The sequence below is a fragment of the Chlamydotis macqueenii genome, chromosome 1 (assembly GCF_036417535.1).
Source record: "Chlamydotis macqueenii isolate bChlMac1 chromosome 1, bChlMac1.mat, whole genome shotgun sequence".
Lineage (NCBI taxonomy): Eukaryota > Metazoa > Chordata > Aves > Otidiformes > Otididae > Chlamydotis > Chlamydotis macqueenii.
In genome coordinates this window covers 27322617-27346912 of record NC_141556.1, presented here as the reverse complement: position 1 = coordinate 27346912, position 24296 = coordinate 27322617, and the positions used below count along the sequence as shown (strand labels likewise).

The following is a 24296-nucleotide window of genomic DNA, read 5'->3' as shown; positions in this document are numbered from 1 at the left end:
CAAATTACCTACTCGGACAAATCTTTCCTAACTTATCAAAGTTCACCAACTAAGTTTTAAGAGAGGTTTGGATTTTTGCAGTTGGGTGCCTCTGCATAAACAGGTCAGTGAGGGATCTGAGCTTCTTTTGTTGCCTGAGCTGATAATACACAGTGTCTAAATCTAAAAAAAGGTGTTCAGATATGAATATGTTATCTACTTTCATTTTTATAAGGCAAATATGACATTTATTGGCTAGTTGTAATGGAACTGTTTCCTTTAAGCTTTTGCCTACACATCTGTCGTGCATTTTCTTATCCTGTAAGGTCTGTTTAGCCTAACTGAAGCTAAACTGACCTACACTCTTTATGACATGCTGCGTTACTGCTCATATTCTCAGCTTCTTTCTGATGATCATCATACACTATTTCCTGAATTGAATTCTAAGTATTAGACCTAGGTGTGCTCAAAGCATTTTAAACAGTATGTCTGCAAATTTGCAGTCCTTTATGGCTTCAAGGTCATAATATTCTTCATTATTCTAATTTGTACATTATGGGTGTCGGGACCTGATTTTCAGCTGGGTGTAGTCATGACTTGTAATTTAATGGGTTCAGATTTTAATCTGAAAATCAGTACCCCTGCAATGAAACATGGTGTTCAATGTTCTCAAAAAGACACTTTACCCATGAGTCGGAAAGCAAAACATTTCAGTGAAATCAACCAAACTAAAAATTTATTAGAGTTTGAGTAATGGGGGCATAATTATTTCTAAGTACAAAGGATTTCCAAATAAAAGACCATTGCTGCAATCAGCTCTTTAGATTTTGCTTTGTATGGATTTGAACAGTCTTTCTTTCGAAGTAAAGATCATTTGCATACTTTCTCTGTTCCCTGGGAGAACATGCAACATTGCTTCTCTTCAGGCCCTAATTCTGCATACCTTTCTTGTCAAATATTCAGGACTTCCTCAGAATTTGAGTAGATTTGAAAGGATCGGAAGTTTTAAAGAACTAAATCCACGGTCCAAAAGTGACTGGCAACTCCAGGCAATGAACACTGTGGAGTTTACTCTCTCCCCCAAATATTGGGCAGCAGCTTCTCCTTTGAGCAGAGGTTTGCTGCTATCCTGCCTTTTAACCTGCTGTTGAAAAAAGACATGGACATAGACAGTCAGAATTATCGCCCTTATTCTTTTCCTTTTCATACCTTGCAGTGTGTGTGATATTTGCCAGCACACAAGAAGCGGCAGGTCTGACCCTCCTTTTCCTTGAGGACATCTGTCCCTTGCCACTGCTGATCTCTAAGAATCTGCCCCAGTGTAAAAGCAACTGTACACAAGTTCATTCTCCCTGCACAAAGGGTGGAATATAACATCAAACAGATTATAAACCAGAGTGTTTTATACTTTGACACTGCCCAAGCAATATATTTTGGTCTACTGAAATTAAAGGCTTTTGGCACTCAGTGGCTTTCCCTGCCTCTGTGGCCGGGCAGCTCTGCTCACCATTTGTTCTGCCACTAGTCTTTACCTCAAGCTTATTTCTCAAGGAAGGATATTAGTTCTCAGGGAGAAGGGGAAGATTTATAAGTGTCAAAACAAGATTGCACTGTGTAACTGAGGAAAGTGCTGGCAGAGGATGCCTATGGCTGCAGCCTGCCCCATCCTGCGCTGGAGATTCTGGGCCCTATGCATGAGCGATATGCCAAAAAAACAAACTTTCATCCAGTCTTTACAAAAATACACAACAATGAGGAACTATTTCCAGCAGGGATTCAGAGCACTGCAATGACCAGCTATCTTGTTTATAAAGAAGAAAACAGGTTGTGTTCTGAGTAGACCAAATCCAGACAAATCATACAATACAAACCAAAATGATCAGGACGTCCCATAGCTGAGGTTATATATCCTTTTGCTTCCTTAGTTTGGGAGAGGAGAGCTAACTGAGTCATTTTTTTAAATTGTTATTTAAGCCCTTTTTCTTTTCACTTTTCTCTCACCAGCCTCCTCCAAGAAGCTGCTTCTGTCAGCATTCAGAAACTCTGGCTCTTGGGAAAACCAAAGCCAGCCCTGAAACACATCCCAGAGCATCAAAGGAAAGTACAGCTGGGAGGGACCACAAAGACCTAGCCTGGCCCGCTTCCCTGCGGCAGGAGCAAATGTACCCAGACCGCTGCCTGACAGATATTTGTCTAGGCTGTTATTAAAGCTCCTTGTGAAAGAAATTTCACAACTTTTCTTAAGCAAGCTTTGGAGAGAGCTGCTCTACCTGCTTACCTAGTGGTTTGGAAATACTTCTGTCTAATAATTAACCCAAATCCTGGCTGCTAATTAGCTGTCTTCTTATTTAACCCTCAGTGGAGACAAACAACAGATTACCAGTCTCTCCTGCTAATTTTACATATTTGCAGTACGTTATGATTCAGCCTTTTTCTTTTCCAGTTAAAACAAACCAAACCGCTCCAAATTCTCCGGAGAAGTGTTGTTTCCTAGGGCTCTGTTTATTCTTTCTGTGACCTCCCAGATCTTCTCCCATTTGCCTAAAACTGGTCGTGCCCAGTTTAAAAGCGATCACACCTTTTCCAGTCTGCTATCTGCCCCCAGACCCTTAATTCACTCCCTGAGGCTTAATTGTGGCCTAGAGCCCTGATGGAGTCACAGTGTGAGTGGAGGGTCACTTCTGTAAGCAGCAGGAGCTGTTGGGGATGCTCTGCATCCCAAAGCCTCAGGGAGCAGAGCCAGCAGATGCGCCCTGGGGCATTTGCTCTCCTCTCCCTTTTTCTTTCCATCCAGGTGGAAGTGATGAGAAGTACAATTGGTAAAAGAGTTTTTTCTGGAACAACTCTGCATAAGAAATGCAGTTTCACTGAGACTGAAAAGTCCTGGGGGCAATATGCCAGCCTCCTATAGAAGAAACATTGAAGCTGAGCTTTTCAGCTTTCATGTTTGAGATTCAGTATTTCTGAAACTTTTTCTTCTATAAGGCAGAAATGCCTTGCTTCAATTTTATAATTTTCATTTCATATTTATGTAAATTTCCTTAAAATTATTCAATACTGTGTTCATACTAGTTGTGTTTATATTACATTCTATATTAACACTATCAAAATAATATATTTTGCCTTCTTTGAATTTGGTATTTCAACAACTGAAAAAAACATTCTAGAGTTATTGAATCACATGTTTCAATATTTGCAATGTGTTTCTTTTTCATTTCTATTTCATGAGTTCTTTTGACCATTTGTTCTGACTAGAAACGAAAAATAAGAATTTAGGCAGTGCTGCATAAATTCCTGACAGCTCTAGATAAAGCATAAGGATACGCAAACCCTCTCACTTCTGCTCACACATCCAGTTCCTATGTCAGGTGCACAAGGAGAGAAGCAGCTCATTCCTTCCTTTCATTTGCATTGTGCCTGTAAAAAAGCTTTGCACAGTTTGGAATGGTGTTTCATCAGGAGCTTGATTACAAAATAAGTGTCTTCTAACCTCTCCTATAAGTTGTGCTAGATGATTCTTCTGTTTCTAAAGCACTTGAAGCCAATATTTTATCTTTGAAAGCCTGTACCTTGCATTAATTGCCCAATAGAGAACAAGTGGTTATTTGTAGATTCTTTGCTGTAGTAGTTTTAATATTCCATCCATTAACTAATTTGTGTGTATATTCGCACTGCTTAATATCTTCTAACCATCAATGTCCCAAGATATGCAAGGTTGCAAAATTAGGGAGAAGCACCTTTTAATGGATGACCTTCAACAACTGACCCTGTAGCTATGAAGGATCATCTGTTTCCACAGACTTTTAACTTTCTCTTCAGTAAGTAGTGTCTTGAATGATCTTTAGCATTTCTTAATTGTTACCTGCTAGATGTCATTTCCTGCTGTGTTACAGGAGAATTTTAAAATACCCTGAAGTTCTTTCGGCGTTTACAAGTCCGTGAACAATCCATACTCAAAATACCTAGAATTCACCTGTGAGTGTCTACCTTAGATTTATTAAATAATAGAAGAAATTCCCTGGAAATTGTGGATGGTGAGCATGTGATTATCGAAGATACTCCTGACTACCTATCCAAAGACACTCAGAGTTGGATCCTCTATCTGTGTTGACTCTGTGGCAAAAAGCTGCCACAGAAGCCCAACAAAGAGTTTCCCTCATGAAGGGGAACCAGTGGCCTTTCTTTCTGTGCTGGATCTGTAGCTCATGCATATCTCCTCCCAAGGAAAGAGTGCAGCAGGAGGTGTCACAGAAAAGCTCACGCTGTGAAATCACCAGAATGCCAGGGATGTGGTTCTAGTGGGTACACTGACCATCCCAAGCCCAGGGAGGAATTTAGACTGCCAGTCAGTATTGGTCATGTTGTGTGAAGGGCTGGCTCTCAGTCCCAGGAGCAGGAGATGTTTTACTGTACCTTCTATTCCAATGATCTGATAGACTGAAAGTATCATCTCCCATGCCTTAATCCAAGAAGATAACTAGAATAAAAATGCTACCGATCCATTAGGGCCATTCATTGCACTGCCTGAAATGGCAGCAAAAGCCAATGAGTTCTCCGAAAAATCTTCAAGATACCCTGCTTGAATGTCACTGCTCAGTTTCTCATCTACACAGAAAAGCCTTCTGAATGAGCTTTTCCCAAGTCAGACCTGAATTCTCATCTCTTTCAATTGAGAAATCATCCTTTGGCAAAGATGATTAGGGAGTCTCCCAGTCTGTCTTTAACCTCATTCATCTTTCATTCCTCACTGTAACTCCAAAAGTTTACTTTTTATGAAAGGACAAAATGGCCCTTTTCTCTCTTCTGACTGCTACAGATCCTGTAATACACATCCAACAGTCCCTCTCTTATCTGGGTCAGCTGCTGGGAGACCTCTTGGGGCTCAGAGATCCTCCCTCAGACTTTTCCTGTTGTTCTGTCAGATGAAAAAAAAATTGAATTGGGCACCGAAGTTCAAATTCTGTATAGGTCAGGTTTGAAATAATTGCCTCAGGGATCATATTTTACAAATGAAACAAGAATACATACCTTTAAGTGGTGAGTCATATGCATTGTATAATGGATTATTATTCCCTTTGGGGTATAGTATTTACTTATGCTTGTGAAATGCTCCATAATTTTTACATCTTTTCTTCCTTATTGTCTTCAGATGTAGATTATAGTCACAAGAATAATGTAGGCTTAGCTTTTAAAGTGAATGTACTTTAAAGCCTAATTAAATAAAAGTTAAAGGTGCTGGGTGATAGGCAGTATCTTAATTGAGAAGGCAATAGATTGAATTAGGGTTTTTTCTTATAGATCCTCAATCCAATATTTCTTGAAAACTAAACCGTCATATTCTTCAATTGCTAAAACCAATTTCAAGGTAAAAATGTCATGTCAAATCATGTACCAATAAGGGCATTGCAAATAAGATTTTTCTTGACCTTACCAATCAGTCACATTGCATCCTCTCCAAAGAGTATTATTAGATTTTTATCATTTTCTGAAAGCTTCCTCTTCAGAGACGAGCCTGATAAAGTAAAGTATCTGATTCTAATAGATAGCCACAAACAAAGTTACGAATACCACTGCTATTCATTTAAGGGACATCACTGCTCTACAGTAGATAAAAAGTCTAATGAATTTACATTAATCAAATAAATATAATGATTACTTGGGACATATTTGTTTTTATAATTATATATATTTTAGTAATCCCTTTTAAAATCTACACAATATGATAGATAACCTCACGAATATTCATATATCATGGAAAATTATGGCTTGATCATCTGTTATACTAATGATGCGTCTTATTATTATCACACTGATTCAAATGAATTTCTAGATCCGTGTGATATAACAAAGCCTGAGATACAGTCAATGGTGTATAAAAAGGTATTCAAAAGAGGAAGAACAGTCGAATACTGTAAGCAAATGGAGCAAAATTCTGCCTTGTCTTGTGTCCCACAGTTTACATTGTTGTAATGGGGGTTGCACAAATATTTCTGAATTTGTGCTAGGAATCTAAATGAACTGTTAGATACATGGGTGCAAGTCCCATTAGCATCACTGAGAGCTGCACCAAGTTATTTAACTGAGTGCCGAACTCACAGCTCACAGACATGTAACCCTTATAGTAGAGCTCTAAAACTCAGGTTCAGAGCCTTGAAAATGTTTCCACTGTCAGATCTGTGATATTATGCACAGAAATATGAATTGTTGTGGTGATAAGAAAAAGTTCTGATTTGTAGATAGCTAATTTAATCTCACTTTTCAGCTAATGTGAGTATGTAACTGATATAGCTTGAACGGTTATGTCACTGATTTGAAACAGCAAAATTACATTGCATTAATTTAGCATATTAGAGACAAATTTAAACTAATTTCACAGCTCCTTCAGGCAGCATTTTGTAATGAGAATCAACTTAATTTGAAAAACAAAACAGAAAAATATATATTTTTGGCCTTCTCTAGATGCACAAAGGTATTCAACAGCACTGTTGGTTTTACAGGGAAATTTCTTGTAGAACAAATGTGAGATTTATGATGACTAGGAGCCAGGTTCCATTTATACCAGGGCACATGTCAGCCACTCTATTTATTATTTAAAAAAAAAAAAGTGTAATCTCTGCTGTCAGAGCATAATGTACAGAGAACAACTTACAGAAGGTTTATACAGTTGGAAGAGAAATACTTCTGTGGAGCTGCTGTTTGTGCTAGAAGTCCTTCAAGGCAGTGTGGAAGGGAAGCACGGTGAAGGGAGTACACGACAGAGTCACAAACAAGCCACTCTGCCGTTTGCGTGATGCTGCCCAGCACCCACTGTGCCTCCCATCGATGCCTGTAGATGTGCTGCTGACATGATAATAAAATTAGTCATGTAGAAACCTTCACAGTCAAGAGAGAGAAGTTGACCCTTATAGAGCACCGTTAATCGAATTAAAGCTGTTATCTAAAATGGATCAGATTAATCCCACTCCAGGTCAGCCTGTTTCCCTCTGTTGCCTGTAAAGGCAGTTTGTACAACTCCAGCGCAGGTGTTTGGATGCAGGCTGGATGAATCGCATCTGCAAGGATTCATATAGTCCCTGCAAATTGCTTAAACTCAGCTTCAGATCAGGCTGCCTGCAAGTCCCCCTGTCCTTGCTTGCAACACAGCCATCATTTCAGGAAGGACCTGAGTCCGTCTTGCCTGTTACATGAGTCCTGCGTCAAGGCGGTATCAGAGAGGGGGAAGCACCCTGGCCAGACATTTCATGCTGGATCACACTCCCACAGCACAAAGCATGCTCTGGCAGGTCTTCTGGAGTGTGGGATGCGCTATCAGCTTTCCCCCAGGAAGCACCTCCAGAGCAGATCCTCACAAGGAGTAACGAGAGAGTGAGGGGCAAGTGTGGCTTCAGGCCTGTTGTCAGGCAGCTCCAGCATTTCAGTGAGAGGCAAACATCTCATCCTCGTTGGTCCAAGATACAGCGTGATGTCCCACAGTCAACACTCCCAGGAGGGACTTGCTTGACACGTCAGCACCGAATACCACACATCTGGGGCCTTACACATCCATTTTTAGAAAGAAGACACACTTTGCTGAGTTTTCTTGGCCTGGAATCGCATGGTGGTTTTGCTCTAAAGTGCTTTCTCACAGTGCATCCGTAGTGCCTCTCTGGAAACATAGCGAGTTAGCTACGCTGTGTGTAAACGGTGCTTTACTTCTGGTTTCCCGTGTTTCAGTCAGATTCACTGGCCCTGCTTTTACCTTCTCCTTTGGTCCCTTGCTATTGCTTTGGTCGTAAAAAAGGAAGAGAAATCCATGTGGCAGTTACTCTGACATAGGCTGGGTAAGCTGAACTATGGCTGCTCAGTACATCAGACTAGCCTGCTGATGGTCCTTGGCTTTGGAAACAATTTTCCATTAATTATCTGCAAAATATTTACTTTAAAAATGCTGTGAACAATCGGGCCAGGAAGCTTGTTTACTTGAACATTTCCTCAACAAGAGTGCAAACACCATTGACACGAAGTTTTTATACTTTTCTCCCAGCTCTAAATAAATGCAGTATAGCACTGATCAGGATTTTGCTTTGGGTAAAGAAGAACGAGACCGCTGGTGTTTATTTTTTCAATATATGTGTATTGTTAAAGAACAGTCACGTTCATCAGTGACTTCCTATGCACATACTTACTCCAATTACTTCTTTCTTTCTTTCTTTCTTTCTTATAGGCATGTAGCCACCGCTCTAGCTCAGAGATAATCTGCTGTACAACTCCTTCACTGAAAGCCTTCAATCTTCAACCACCCTTTGTAACCAAAGTGTTCTTTATTTTTGATGGTGTCAGCTCTTTGTACTTTGATTTTGATTATGTGAATAATCCTGTATTTAAGCATTTTGAAAAGCCAGTGTTCATGTCAAGAGGCAACCAAAACGTTCTGGAAATTAAGGTAAGAAATGTTGAAGTAAATTTTTCAATTATTTGCAAGCGCACATCAGCAGCGTAGCATGGAACAGACATTTTGATGAAATAAAAGAAGCCCCAAGGAAGGGAGGGCAGAGACAGCAGTGTGTTCAGTACTGCATTCACCTGAGCCTCCAGGTGTCACAACTTAAAAGATGCAGAGCTGAAAACAAAGATATACCAGGGTGGTTGTTAGCATGAGGTGCGGTGGGAGAGGGGCTTTCCTCATGCTCGTGGCAGGACCACGCTGCGTCAGCTTCCAATTGTGATGAGCTGCGTCACCAGTTCAGGATTAAACATGGCCAGCAGCCCAGAAACTGAAGTGTACAATCTGCGCTTGAGTCTCAGCTCTTACTTTTTTGTGTGTGTGTGTCCTTGCTCACAAAAGATGTGGCATTGCCTTTAGAAAGTGGCCTAGCGGCTTTGGCTCTCTGGAGCTGAGGTAAACGCTGGCCTGTGCTCAAAGTCACTCATGAGGATCAGCCACCACTGTAGCATAAATATTTACAGATCCATGAGAAATGCAAAGTTGATGCTGAGTGCCTGTTAAAGGAGCACTGAGAATAGCCTCCACAGCACCAAGAAACATCTCTTCAGAATTCAGGGCCCTTGCAGGCACAGGCCACTCTCTACTAGAGTGCTGTAGAAAAAGTTAAATCCATTCTGCAAGAGACAGATTTCTTGAAATCTAGTGCTTTTCTGAGTTAGAGTATCAAATAGAAAGAGTATAAATACACATACTTCTAATTTACAATTAAGTTTATGAAAATTTATTATTATGTACATGTAATTTGTATAGAATATCTATAATTTATATAGAATATAATCTATTAAAAATGCTTTATGGAAGAGAATCAGCCCTAATGCTGGGGTCATCTCTTTGTGTAGCTGCTGCATAGCTCTGTAAGCCAAAACTCCTTTTCCCTGTGACAGCTATGAAATCTGGAAGCCCTGAGGTCTTTGACTCCAAGATGGTCCAGTGGGCTAGCTCCTGAGCTGCAGGAAATCAGAGGGAGTTACCTCAGAGCCTCTGTCAGCCATGCTGGCTTCCAGTCAAACTCTCTGAGTATTGATGTGTCTCCACAAAGTGTTTTAGGAAAATTCCAGAGAATAATCAATCTGGGATTTTTTTGTTTGTTTGTTTCGTTTTTCTACTAGGAACTTGTGACCATACAATCACCCCTTCCTCAATGCAGAGCAATTCTCCTGTTTAGTTATGGAGAAATGCTAGAAAGAGTTCTGATGTGTAGGTCAACTGAGAACTGGGAATATATAGCTGCTGCATGGCTCAGTGCCTCTGTGCAGTTACAGCAGTGTTTTCCAGTGTTTTCTAGGTCATGCGTATCAACCAGTTGGAAAGAAGACCAATTTGAGAAGAACCATGGAATAACTTAGATTGCAAGGAACCTCTGGAGGTCTTTGTAGTCTTATCCCCTTGCTCAAAACAGAGCTAAGATAAAAATTAGGTCAGGTTGCCTATGGCCTTTTCTAGATGAGTTTTAAAAACCTTAAAGAATGGAGATTTTACAGCTTAGAAAAAATCAGCTCCACTGGTCCTGCATTGTGCATCCTGTGCTTCAGCTCTCTTCCTAGCTCAGTGGCCCTCTGCTGTACTTCATCCAGTTTGTAAGTATCTCTCTTGTTCTGTGGGGTTCAAAACTCAACACAGTTCTCCAGGCAGGATCTCACAAGTGCTGAGCAGAGGAGAGCAACACCTTCGATCTACTGGCTTTGCTGATGCAAAAGTATGTGCTGAACCTTCATCACTACGACACACTGCTGTCTCATTTCACCTTGTGGTCCAGTATATCAGTCATTTTCCTAAATTTGTCATCTGAAAGCGCAAGGACGGTGCATCCTATCCCTTTGTCCAGGTTGTCAATAAAAGTTGTAAGCAGTATTTGTCCCAGTATCAGCCACTGATGGATTCCACTTGTTAGGCTTCTAAGATCTGAGCTGATAGCCAGTCAATTTTTCATCCACCTTATAGTCCACTTGTCCAGTCCATATCATCCCAATTTGCTTTCATTGCTAGGAGAGATTGTATTGTAAATCTTGCTAAAATTAAGGTAAATATTGTCCAGTGCTCTCTCTTCATCTACAGAGCCAGTCATCTCTGCACAGAAGGTAATCAAGCTGCTCAGGCAAAATCTACCCTTGGGAAACCTGTGGTGGTTGTTCCCAATTGCATTCTTGTCCTTCCTCTGCCTGGAAATGCTTCCATGAAGACTTGCTCCATAATCTTCTCAGACACTGAGGGTTAAATACTAGTTGGTTTTTTTACTTTCTTCTACTCTTGAACCTTTTATTCTCTCTGAAGGAGAATTCCCTAGTGCTGTTTATCACTGGGAAGAAGCCATTCAGATGAGAAACGCTGGCTGAGGACTGTCCCACTGACAACTGACCAAAGTCACAATTTTGTAGTATTGATGTCACCTGTAGTCACGGCACCCAAGGCAGATGTCTACCTAAGCCTAATGCTCTGGTTATTTCCTCACAAGCAGCTGAAGAATAATATTAGTGAAAGCTGGCCTCCTAGAACAAAGCATGAACAAGCACCAATTTAACATCTTCCTCTAAATAGAATTAGTTATAGTGGGATGCTTCTATCAAAACACTGAGGCGACTTCCAGAAATTATAGTCGGGAGCCAAAAGATCATTACAAGCCATATTGGCAACACTTTTCCCTCGCCCCGTACCCGCATTCGAAAATACACACACACAAGTTTACATGCCTCATGGTCATATTTTGTGCAGTAATTAAGCAAGCTCAGCATGAAATTAAATGGCAGCTTGCTTCAGTGAACAGTCTGTTCTACCAAACCAAAGTTCTTTTATTTTTTTCTTAATTAGTTTCAGAAGGGCGGAGGGACCTTTTATCACAAGTTTTTCAATCAAACTAATCTAGTGTGACATATTTGGCTTTCATCAAATGATGGAGGGTACCAATTGAAAGGTTCTGTTTCGTTTCCCCTGATGACCATAAGATGTTTTTGTAAGAAAATGTTACTCACAAGAAAACATTAAGTCTTCTGTCTAAAACACATTCAGGGCACTGTGTGCCATGAATGCCAGCCCTTTTGTCTCCCACACTACCGAGCCTCTCAAGGTCCCACATCATCACTGTCCTCCTCTGCCAAGTATGTGGCTCTCTGAAGTCTCTCAGTGCCCACCATGCCGCAGTCAGAAAGGTCATGGCAGAGTGGCTTGAGGCACTTCTCTGCTTCAGCACCGTGAAGACAGAAGCGTTTGCAGAAGTGCTGTTGTCTCCTGCCAACATGGGAAGCTCTCAGGGCAGGAGAAATTCTGATGTTTCACTGTTGGGAATGACCAAAGACCTGAGTCTGCTTAAGAGGACAGAATCCACTCACTGCCTCCCGCAGGAGCCGCTGACCCAGATCTGCGAGCTGGCCTGCTGACAGCCCAGTGTGTCCTAGCTGTGAAAAAAAAAAACCGAAATAAATAAGGAAAGAAACAGCTTCTTACCTCAGTCAGCCTGGAGGCCTGGCCTGGTCAGGGGTTGTGTTCATGTACCAAGTCGGTGCACAGTCTCTGTGTGTGCTTCCAGAAGAGGCCTAGGAATAGGCCGGTAGGTGACTAAAGTGTATTTCCCACTAGAGAAATAAGCAGCACAATTGTCATTTCATGTTAAACATCACATCTCAGATCTTGGCTGTCCTGTGGCACATCTGTCCTAAAACTAAGAGCAGGACAAGACTTACTAAACTGCCTACTCTATTCCTAAGCCAGTACAGAACATTCTTTATGAGACAATCTTAAGGAACACTTCTTGTCTATTTATGAGTCACTCTATTTTCAGCCTTCCTCCACATCACATAGAAAATTGTTTCTCTCAATGTCTGGTCCAAGAGAGTGCAATATGGAAACTCTGGTATTTCTGAGCAAGCTGAAGTGGAAGCTCTGCAGCTGCAGTAACTCCTTATTCTTCCCAAGTCAACCTGCTCTGCTTAGGAACCTCAAAAACTCTTCTGATACCAATCTTAAAACTTCCATGACTTGGTTTGTGGTGCTTCTACGGCTTCTAAACTTTCACTGAAATGATTCCCATCTCTCTGAAGTTGTGAGGTAGTAGATCTAGCAGATTGGTTTGCCGCAGCTACTCAGTCCAGTAACAAGCTTTTCCAGCTTGCATGCAAGGGCATTGCTCAAGAAGGTGGGTCATACACACTTTAAATAGGAAATATTGTTTCCCAGTTCTCACAGGAATCAGTTTCCTCCTTTTCTTAGGCAAATGTTGTGGTCCTTAGAAAAGCAAAACTGCCACTGAAAGAGTTCTAAAACTCTTTATATATTGAGGTATTATACTGACTATATTAATTGCAATGTAATGGTAATTGTAGTAAGTGAAAAATGCTGTCTTCATTATAACTGGCTACGGACCACCTTAGAAAATGTCAATATATTTTTTTTCTTTTGGTTAAGCATCAGTTTTGGTGGACAAAAATTCTAAGATTTGGTCTAGAAAAAAAAGAGGCCACTCACCCACACTCTCCAGGATAGTATATTTATCCTGAAAATGAAAGGCTCAAATTCAAGTCTCTGAGGTACTTCATTCAAAGGAAAGATTTGAACAGGAATGGCTCACAACCTGCAGCAAGCCTCCATACTAATAAGCAATAAGCAGTCAATCACATGCTCCCTGGCCCATTGAATGTTTACTTAATTAACACCAAACAGAATGGCTCCAAGCAGACAGAAGACAGAGTGCAAAATTGGCTTTTTTGGCCAGCAATTAAAGAGCCCTCACCTGGTGCGTGGCTTTGCCAGTGAAAATAAGTCGTTAAACTGGCTCTCCTATATGTTTATTAAAATTTTCCCAGGACTTAGTCTGATTCTGCAGCAGACCTAAAATGTATTCCAAAGATTTTTTTTCTCCTCAGACTGGGATTCTCATTTTCTTTCCGGTACACAAGGCCTCACAGCAGTGTCAGCCATGATGCCTTCCTCCCTTCTTGTGAAAAACTCCCAGATTCAGCCTGCATAAAGAGCCTGTATTAATGTTACTCCTCATCCTCCCTTCTCCCCTTTAAATCCCGCTTAATATGCCCATTCCTTCATCTTAAACTGGGCTGTACACAGGGTAGGGCAGCTTCTTAAATGCTGCACTCCTGCGCACAAAGCATCCTGAACTGGGCCTTTGGACACTACTATCACAATACCAGAAGGAATAATGTTTCTTCCAAGTGTGGGATGTGAAAGCAGGTTTTCTGAGTGCACTTTTCGTGCTGTCATCTCTACCAGGGTTTGTTCCTTTTTGGTCTGTGGAACACAATTTTAACAGATTTGTGTGGTTTTATGAAATTAATTAATTAGTTCATTTCGAAAGCTTCATTCTTGCTACCATAACCACTTGCAAAACAAAATGTTTGAGATGCCTTTAGTTTGTGGATAATATAATGCCAGTTTTGTATAAACAACAAGGTCACATAATGCTTCCTTTCTTGTGCAAATTATGCAAAAATCAAACAAGACCAACAGGATTTATCCCCTGGACATTTACATTTTTAGAAGTCTGTATGGGCTCTATGAGTATTAGTGACAGCACGTTTTATCTGTAAACTTTATCATCCCTCTCTGGCCTGTCTGTCAAACTCCCATTTATGTGAAGAAAACTGATATATGCATATTGACAGGGCAATGTAAATTTGCATTAGTCTTTTATTTCACAATTGTTTTTCCATTAAAAACATTTTCCAAGGTAATAAAGGGACTTCTCCTTAACTTTTATGAGATGGTTATGTAATATTAATTTTTTTTTCCAAGGGAAATTATATTGATTCAGAAGCTGTTAAAGGAGAGGTGCTAAAAGTTGGAAATAAAAGCTGCGAAAACCTCCTCCTGCAGTCGGAATCAATTCTGTGTACGGTTCCCAGTGATCTTCTGAAATCCAACAGCGAGCTAAATATAGAGGTGAGGCAGCTACACCACCACACATGAGATATTAATGCCTTTTTAATTATCACTAGTCACTAGTGAACCTATAAACTTTAAATGTAAGCCTAAGCTTGTGTTTACAGAGATATCTCTATCCCTGTTTGTTTTGGATGGAAATTCAAATAATATTGACTATTTTAAAAGAAATATTATCATCGTTCTTGTTATTACCTGTTTGTACAGAGACTTTCTGGAGCCTTAGGCACAAAGTGGGACATAAACTAAGCACAGAAATAAAATGGTAGTTATTAATCCAAACACAAGAGGAAACATGGGGAAGAACGGGAAGCTATAATGGAGTAGGTTTACTTTGGAGCTCACAAGTCCTTTTTTCAGCAAAATAAAATCTGCAGTCAAGAGAATCAGATCCTTTCTGAAAGAGTTTTTTGTCTGTTTTTTTATAATTTCATTTCAATTATTTTTGTAAGATGCAGACACTTAAGAGAAATGTTTGAGTTCTGCTAAGGTTCTAAAGGTGGTCTCACTAGAGTCATTCAGAGTGCTACTAAAAATTTAGACAGTTTTGACCTACTGATTCATGGAATAAGACACAAATCTTTCAGTATCTTTGTATTTTTTTAAATATAAAAGAAGAAAAATTACAGCAGAAGGGGATTACCTTTAAACTATGAAATTTGCTGATTGTGGACTCTGATTCGCTGAAAACAGTGGAAACTTTGCCAGTGATGTAAGTGTGACTAGGATCAATGTCTATGTAAGCTCTTTGGAGAACGAACCATCTGGGTTTTTTATGTCTTTACGGCATTCATCCTCAGTAGAATCCTGGGCCATGAATAGTATTCCTATGTGCTGCTGCAACGTAAGTAAATAGTAATAACTACTTTGCTTTATTAATACAGTAAATATTAATTTATTTTAATATTGCTTTGTTTTGAAAAGTACAAGTTAAATTTCTTGGATGTATCAGGCAAACTGTAAAATTAAATGCAGCTCTTCTTTTGGTGTGTCTGTTTCCCAGAGCTGTAAATGCCTAGTTTTATATACTGAGCATGTGTTGCATTCTGTACCTGTTCATACTTTTACATATGCAACCAGAACTGGCATTACATTAAATCAGTTCTACTATGTGATATTTCCTTAACTTCTAAGAAACAGATATTTGTGACGTGTTTTGCACGTAGAAAAGAACACAACATAAAGGGGTTAAATAAGGTTTCTGCTTGTTTACTGGCAAGGAGCCTCAGAAATTGCAGTCTGCCCAGCGAAGAAGAAAATTTGCTCTTTTGACGGGCAAATCCATCATTACAGTACCCAGAGGAATGAATTCCACAGGAGGAAGAGAAAGGATGGCCAAATGCATTCCAACTGACTGAGCTAGTGCCGTGTGACCTAAAACAGTTTTTCCCTGTTAGCTGCTTGGCGTTTGTTTGGTTGTTGATTTTGGGGGTTGCTTTTTTGTTTTGTTTTGTTTCTTTAAACTGTCGACAAGCTAGAAGCTGGCAAGGGACAGGCTCACGTGACCTTGGGAACTAAAATGCAGGCACGCTGTCAACAGAGAGTTTGATGTTACAGTGTATTTATGCCAGAAGGGAACATATTAAAGACATTTGGGCTAGTTTGTTGGTTTTTTTAACATATGTCTCAATCCATATATCCATAGGCCCATACATTTCCCTGCATCATTTGAGTAAAAGTATGAATTTAGCATTTTGAAATAACACCTGGCAGCACTGGGACCCTGTTACCCAGAGCGCGTGTGTGAGTGCGTGCTGTGTGCGTGGTGCAGCACATACATAGCTGTGTCACTACCAGAGCTCCTGAAGGCATGTAATGAATCATAAAAATGTAGGTCTCCTGCGTACACCAATATAATAATTTCTCCACTCCCAGTGTCTTATCGCAGTACAGAATCATAAAGTCAAGATTTAATACATATGGGACATATCAGCTTATACTTTAGTACTAATAATTTACTTCTTACTTGTCTTTTGAAATCAACACACTTTTTTTTCTTTGTTTTTTTTCAGTGGAAGCAAGAAGTTTTGTCAACAGTTATAGGAAAAGTGCTGATTCGGCAGGATCAGAATTTCACAGGACTAATTGCTGGAGTTGTTTCAACATCAGTTCTAGTTTTGATCTTTTTGGTGTTTTTCATCTGGAGAAGGAAGAAGAAACAAATTAAAGGTCCATTATAGTCATTGCCATCCAATAACTCTGTTATTGTATCTTAGATTTTAAAAACTGACATCAATTTATGGTTTGCTTAACTGCCATGCAATGCCCTGTTGTAACCTGTCAGCAGATGTTTCACAATCAAGTCCAATGTTCTGTTGCATTTCAGCCCTTGGCTCTTGCCTGAGCTGGGTGAAGGGCCATCCAGCTATGCCTAAAGGAGAAGGATTTCAGAGGAACTCTGAGCTATTAGGAAAACTTAGTAACTTCTCTTCCCTAGTCAGCCTTGGAAGAGGGGATGAATATATGGCATGCGTGGAATCTTGAGTACTTCAGCTTCATCCAGTTGCCTTGTAGTCCTCCAGGCTACGCCTAGGTTGTGCAAGACACAGAATGCTGCGGTGTTCTGGTCTCCTGTTCACCCAAATCAAGAACTTGGCCAGAGTGTGCCTCCTCTTTGGCCCCCATGTTTGAGTTTCCTTTCACTGCACTACATAAGGGGGAGGGAGGAGGGAAACTAGTATTGTTCTGGTGTGGTATCACAGACAGATCATGAAGCTGGCTCCAGAGGCTTCAAAGCTCTCTTGGATCTTCCACTGTGGCGAAGAGGAGGGCTTTAACACAAGTTACAGCAAATCTTGTGCTGTTCAAGTAGTTGAAGTTCAGGTCCTGCATGCATCTGCCTCAGCAACAATCTGACCCTCCTCCCAGCACAGCGGAACACCTTAAACTTAAATAAATACCTACGTGAATGTTGGCGCACAGTAAACATGAGAATTTTCCAATATTTCTTTCTTCTCCCTCTTCAGATCTGGGAAGCGACCTGGTGCGCTATGATGGCAGAGTGCACACTCCTCACCTGGACAGGCTGGTGAGTGCAAGGAGTGTGAGTCCAACGACAGAAATGGTTTCAAGTGAATCTGTAGACTACAGATCAACTTTTCTAGAAGGTACGCCTCTATTATGAGTCTGTATGGATGATACTGTTTTATGCATCTTGCTTTTCATTTCTTCAGATTATAGCTATTTTGATCAGTATCTTAATTTCACTTTTTCATCTGGTTTGTCTGTCTCCATTGTTTAGGACTTTCATGTGTTCACAGATTTGCTATTTGAACTGACCTGCTCAGGTGCTTCCCAAGATTAAGATGCAAAGGATTTTTATTTTTACTCAGGTTGGAGGAATATACAAAATACTATTAGTAGAAAATCACTGTAAGTATGCTCCACAATTAACTAGGAGCTGGTGGATATCATGATTTTGAGTTATCAAGAGGTTCATCACACCATGCACAAATCCACTCTGGAAAAGTGATTTTAAGGATAGCACCAAGCAGCTGTAGGTTTAGTATGTCTCAGTGACTTCATGCAGTCATTACAAAGCTGTTCTGTCAGCCCAACATGGGACATGAAGTTTAGTAAACTGATATTCTTTTGTCTGTCCATGCATTTCCTATAAAATGTCATGTTGCATGATGCAGAAATGTTAATTTTCAAAATTACGCTAAAGAGATGTGAAAACAGTGACAGATTGAGTGGAGGTCCATGTGTGCTGGGATATCAGGCTCAGAAAACATGCTGTTCACTTTCAGAGGTGTGGACACAAGGGAATAATAACCCTACGCTGAATATAATTTTGTGCCTTGTAACACCATTTTAGAGTAGGTATTCTCTGCCACACTTATCATGCGACTTTAGGCTGAACATGTCCTTTAAGACGTGTGGAGCACATGTACTGTGATTAATATCAAAGAGTCTTTAACTATTAAGAGTTATCATATTATGATATTTGAGATACCACAGATACTTGTTAGTCTTGGTATAGACATAGTCTTGCACTATTTCAGGTGCTGCCATATACAACTCAATAGAAATCACTTCGTATCCTTATTCCACCTTTGTAATTCCCAGTCGTGGAGCTTTTTGAGGGCCAGGCCTGTTCCCAGTTTCCTTTATGATTCTTTAATTGCTGCCACTAGCTTGCACAGGAAGTTTCTTGATTGAAAGATTCCCAAAGGAAAAGGAAAGCCTGTGCCACTGCTTAGAAGGGAAAGTGGTACACGAGACAAAACTATGCAAAGATCCTTGCTGGAAGGTAAATCTGCAGTGGTCCTGGGGCCACTGTGCCCTGGCAACGCACAGCAGACAGGATATCAAAGAAGGAGGTGCATTCACTTAATGTTCCTATAGGAATGTTCAATTACCATCAAAGAATAAAATGATGGGAGCATTAGAAAACATGCAGGTTTACATGTATCGGCTGTAAAAATTATTTTGCAAACATGGCTAGAGTATTTTACCGTGATTATTAAATAGATATTTGCCCTTGGTAACATAAATGTGGCTTTGTAAATGGAAGAGTTAGTATTTTTCCTTCTAGATAGAGCAGCACTGAGTTTTTCTCAGCACCTAAACAGGTAATAGCACTATATGAACAATTCCCAGGTTTTATACATAAATATATAAAGTATGTCTGTGCAACACCTTTTTTTCTTTGTGATAAAATATCTGATATTTTCTGTTCTTAAATTTATTCCTTTTTTTTTCTTTTTGACCTTGGGATAAATTCTGCTTATTCACTCCACTGTAATCATTCCAGACTGAAATTGGTGTCAATTAAACTTAATTCCATGATTCTATTACACCAAATACTAGAAAAAAAATCTTTTAAACAACAGCTATTTTAAATACCTGAAAAACGTGCTGTTGACAAAAATAATTTTCTCAAATAAATACTCTTGACTTGACTGAAACATTTTAATTTCTGCTATTTTAAATCAGCTGGCTCATGTTATTTTCATGAGTAGCACCAACTGTATTATCTTCAGCAGTTACAGGATATGAATCACCTCTAGGCATTTCCCTGGTTGAATATTTACCGTTGGATAAATATAGCTGGTCACCAGCAGTTTGGAAACCTTCATGAAATTTAAAATTCCCTACCAAATTAGAACACGAAAATAATAAAGGATTTCATGTTTTTAATTGTTCACTACTTCCTCCTCCCTTATCGCTGTCATTTTTCCATTTGCTCTTGTTACTCCCAATTACTAGAAATGCTATGACCTACACTTGGCAAGAAGTGACAAGAGTTCATTCGATCCTCTCAGAAAAGTGGAAGTTTTGCTGTTTACTTTCATAGAAGTAGAGCTGAGACAAGCACAAATTTCTAGTGGCATGGTTTTCCTGGAGTTTGGCAGATTAGCAATGCATATTTTCATTTTCCCTTTGTGACCAAAACTTCTGCAGAGCCAAGCCACTTCCAAGCTGATAAACTCAAATCATGCTTACCAATGAAATAAAGCTCTTCATTTTCCAAGGTGAAGTCTGAATAGATTGTAACAGGTTCTGTTCCTCTTGCAGATCAATTTCCAAGCATGTCTCAGAATGGATCGTGCAGACCTGCCCAGTATCCTCACTCTGACCTTTCCCCAATTCTGTCTAGTGGAGACTCAGATTTAGCGAGTCCGCTTCTCCAAACTAATGTCCACATTGACATCAGTGCCTTAAATCCCGACCTGGTCAAAGAAGTGCAGCATGTGGTTATTGGTCCTGACAGTCTGATTGTGCACTTCAGCGAAGTAATAGGAAGAGGTAGGTACCGCGGCTCTTACCTTGCAAACTGCTATTCTTTTTGCACATCCATCCATTATAAACCATTCTGAATAAGATGTGTACATGGAGGTTTTTCAAACTTTTTGTCTCTTAGATCACTGCATCCCATGCACCAAATCAAGGGGAGAACCAAGGGGCTCTCCTTTGAAGTTAGATGAAGGGTTGTGCATTTGCTCAGTTGGAGAAGACAGCAGAGAGGGGAAGGAGTCTGCCAATTAATGGGGCTCCTTTGAACTCAAAGACTTGCTGGATCCCCCTCAGCCACCTCACTCTCACCCTTTTCTGAGCCATGGAAAGGCTCAGGCAGGGCCTGTGATCCACAAGGCTGCGGAGCAGGAGGGAGGCTGCCACAGAACATTGTGCGAGCCTAAGACAGATGCCTAAGTGGCAAGGGATGCCGAGGCAAGGGCACCAGCAACTTTAAACTTGGAGCCTGAGAGCTGTCAGGATTGCTACATGACACTGAAGACTCCTTCAGTCACTACTGCATTCAGTAGAAGTCCCCATGGGCCAGGTGAAATGCACACACCCCTTTTTGCTCCACATGTTTCCCCCAGCTCTGAGGAATTCCCTGTTTGTTTCCTCCCTCCAGAGTCTCTCTGTTCACCCTCATTCCTCTCTCCCAGCTGCAGCAATGCGTAGCTCCTGATTCACTTCCCCTTATTTTTGTCCCTGATATGGCAAGTCCCCTATTTTTCTGACTTTCTCCCATGACCCCTTTTCCTCTACATCTCTGTAAGCAGGTTCTCTCCTTCTTTCATAGCCCAAGCCAGCATTTCTACGACAGGGGCTATCGAGTACCAAGTAGAAACTGGATTTTCAGTTCTTCTGCTGATCATGCATGAGAAGTCTCTTGCTAAATATCAGAATACTGATAAAAATTTGGCTATAAGTGATATTCCTAATGCCTTTTCTGCAGGAAAATAGCCACAAATCAAACAGTCAGTGTGCTTCCCTTCCATGTCTTACACTTCATCATTCCCAAAGCAAGGGTGGGCCTTTTTCTTTTCTTTCTTGATTCAGAAAAGGCCAAGTATTTTCCTTTTTTTTTAATGTTGAAAAATATCAGGAATGACACCAATATAATTAACCTTTTTAAAATTTTCTCCTCTGTAACTAGAAATGGGCCAAAACCAAAAATATTTCAGACACACCCGATCCGAGCTTTAGGATTTCTGCCCAGGCTCCAAACAAGCTGTGGTCTGATGGGATTTTAGTTGCTTTTATAAAACAAACTTTATATTAATTTTATCCCAAGCCAAAATCAAAGCCAACTGGGCTCTCACCAGCACATAGGACTGGAACCTAGTAGAATTAATCAGATAGTCTTGTTCTCTCTGCAGAACTCACATTTGACAAAAAGCTATTTTGCTTTCTCACTGCAAATATTAATATTTTAAAAGTACTCAGTAAACACTATATCTGTGAAGGAAAGTCACCATTATGTGCACATAATTTGATTCGGATAAATTAATGCACATGCCTGGAGCTCAGAGTTCTCTGTTTCCCATACAGGTAAACCTGACTTCTCATAGTAGATTTCCCCACTCTGCAGACTATTTGCTTGATGGGAAAGCACAGGATCAGGAAAGATTTCTGTGTCACTGGCAGTTTATTTCACTGCTTAGACCACCAGCAAGAAGGCAGATTTCACTGATCATCTTTTAGTGATATTTTGCACTAGGAACTAAGCCACAACAGAGACCGTAGACTGCCGCTTAGTGATGTGGTCAGTCTGTAATCAGCAGAGCGACTCCCAGACCATTCATGGCTCTACACCACTGTTAATACTCAACATTTTCCATGGAATAGCAAGACCTGAGACAGTAAGCCTACAGTGACCCTCCTTATGCAAGATTCCACCGAAGGTGCATCAAGGCTGTACAGTCCTGTGGACCACTTAGCATGGGCTTGCAGACCACTGGGAACCACCGATCCAGTGGTCACAGCAGCTCCTTCTAATTGCTTCCCTGTGCCTTTCAGTGCCCTCCTTGGGTATATACGGGAGAGCATGGCGGGAATGGGCTGACATGGTTTTTGTGTGCATAGTCATCACAAGACTATGAAGCAGTTGTGGCACCAGCTTTGTCATTATTTATACTCTCCATCTAGGTAAAGAAATATCAATTATGCTGCAAATAGAGTTTTTATTTTATGTAATGATGGTTTTATGTAATGGTGGTTTATTGTAACAATCATTTTATGTGTTAGTTATGAAGTATACATTAGAAGTATTGGGAATTGGACAGAAATGGAGTGTGATCACTTTCTTAAATCATAATTGCGACCCAGTGGAAAATACCAGAAAGCTAATTGTACTTATTAAAGCTAATCTTGCTCATTTTTTACACAGGACATTTTGGGTGTGTGTACCATGGGACACTGCTGGGTAATGATGGCAGGAAAATTCATTGTGCTGTGAAGTCACTGAATAGTAAGTTACATGTTTAATAGTGAGACAGTACCATAATTCCAAAGATAATCGGAGTGAACTAATTAACTACAGTGAAGTATACTTTCACAAATAAAGATTCTTAGTTGCAGCTGGATCAGATTTATTTCTGGAGCAATTCCAATAACTTTAGATTACCATGAGGCATTGGTATATATTTGTGCGTCAAATGAAATGCCCATGTATTTCCTCTACAAAGAAAAGGACAATGAAAAATGAGGGAAAGGCAGTGTCATTTTTTATTCTTCTGACTACTGAAGATTTGTGTTTGGAAATTAAATTGCTAAAGAGTGGACAAAGCTGCTGGAAAAATAGGAAAAGATTATAACAACATTTATTAAAGATTTTATTCAAGTGTTATTGTTGTAAATAATTCATAATAAGAAAAGGAGAAGTTGAATTAAAGTCACCAACAAACTGTATTTAGTCATTGTAAGAAAAACTATGTACGTAACCTAGTTGTAATGTGGGAGGTGGGGATCATGTCTGTAGCTTCTCGTTAACACTTTGTTGTGCAATGACATGCTGTACAGAAATGAACTGTAGTTTGTTTGGGGTTTTTTTAATGATTTCATTTTATTACTGGATTTCTAGGGATTACAGACCTGGAAGAAGTAGCTCAGTTTCTGAAAGAAGGAATAATCATGAAAGATTTCACTCATCCAAATGTTTTGTCACTCCTGGGAATCTGTTTGCCCAATGAAGGCTCCCCCTTAGTCGTTCTTCCATACATGAAACACGGAGATCTTCGAAACTTCATTAGGAATGAAACTCATGTAAGTACATGGTGAGGTCCGCAAAATGGTAATGCAAGCCTAGCCATGCCCCGCTCCAACACTGCAGGTTATGAGCTCTGATAATTACATTACATCTATAACTTGCTGCTGTTACTACACCTTAACCTTTAGCACTTGCTTAGGCTGGCACCAAGCCTGACCACAGGGCTGCCACTCCCTCCCTTCCCCCTCAAATTCCTCTCTAGAATGTTTCCCAGAAATTATCAGCAATAAGTATTTCTCATTTCCCATCCATAAGCCTCTTTATAAACAAATGTGTTTATGAGATCTAAGTCAAGGGGCCCAACCATCTGCTGGTTTAAACTGGCATATCTCTGTTGACTTCAGCACAGCTGTGCCAGTCGTCACCATCTGCTCTTGCAACTCCTAGGTAAGGGATCTTCATGTCCAGCTAGAGAATGTCACAGCTTCGTTATTATCAATATTTTTTCTTTTTATCTTAAGAGAGAAAAACAGCAATTGTTATATGAACTATGAGTACTCTCTTATCAGAGATTTTCTCAATTTTCATTGAAAGACTGCAGACTTCTCAAATGTGCCTCACTGCTTTCTCTCAAGTATGAGATCACAGATCTTGCCTCAGGCAATGTAAGCCCACTTTATACTGTAGGATTTCACCCATTTCACAGTGCTAAGACAATGTAAAGTGACTTCTGAGGCAATGGGATTTCACCTCTGCCTCTGTGGCAATCAACAATAGACAGTGAAGCAAAAAAAAAGTGTATATGGAAAAATTATTGGGGGAGTTAAGCTTTCTGAGGTTCTTTCATTTCTTTTGAGCTTCTTTCATTCTACAAGCATCAGGGAATCTGTGAATACTGTCATGGTCCTTCCTGAAATGAACGGAATAATGCCACAGTTGAGCAGGATTGTTCCACAGAAGAAAATTACACAGAGCAATGGCAACAACACAAAAATCTGTTGGGCC

At 40.1% G+C, this 24296-nt stretch overlaps 1 protein-coding gene across 2 annotated transcripts in view; it reads left to right on the top strand.

Moving 5' to 3' along the window:
* Window positions 1-24296, top strand: part of MET (MET proto-oncogene, receptor tyrosine kinase) — a 70646-nt gene that overhangs the window by 40395 nt on the left and 5955 nt on the right. The window contains exons 10-16 of one of the 2 annotated variants that reach the window (XM_010120554.2): window positions 8183-8401; window positions 14201-14347; window positions 16360-16516; window positions 17314-17454; window positions 19868-20098; window positions 22473-22553; window positions 23166-23347. In XM_010120554.2, the coding sequence (XP_010118856.2) occupies window positions 8183-8401; window positions 14201-14347; window positions 16360-16516; window positions 17314-17454; window positions 19868-20098; window positions 22473-22553; window positions 23166-23347 (1158 nt within the window). The remainder of the gene's footprint in view (window positions 1-8182; window positions 8402-14200; window positions 14348-16359; window positions 16517-17313; window positions 17455-19867; window positions 20099-22472; window positions 22554-23165; window positions 23348-24296) is intronic. The other variant, XM_086747540.1, reaches the window with a different exon arrangement.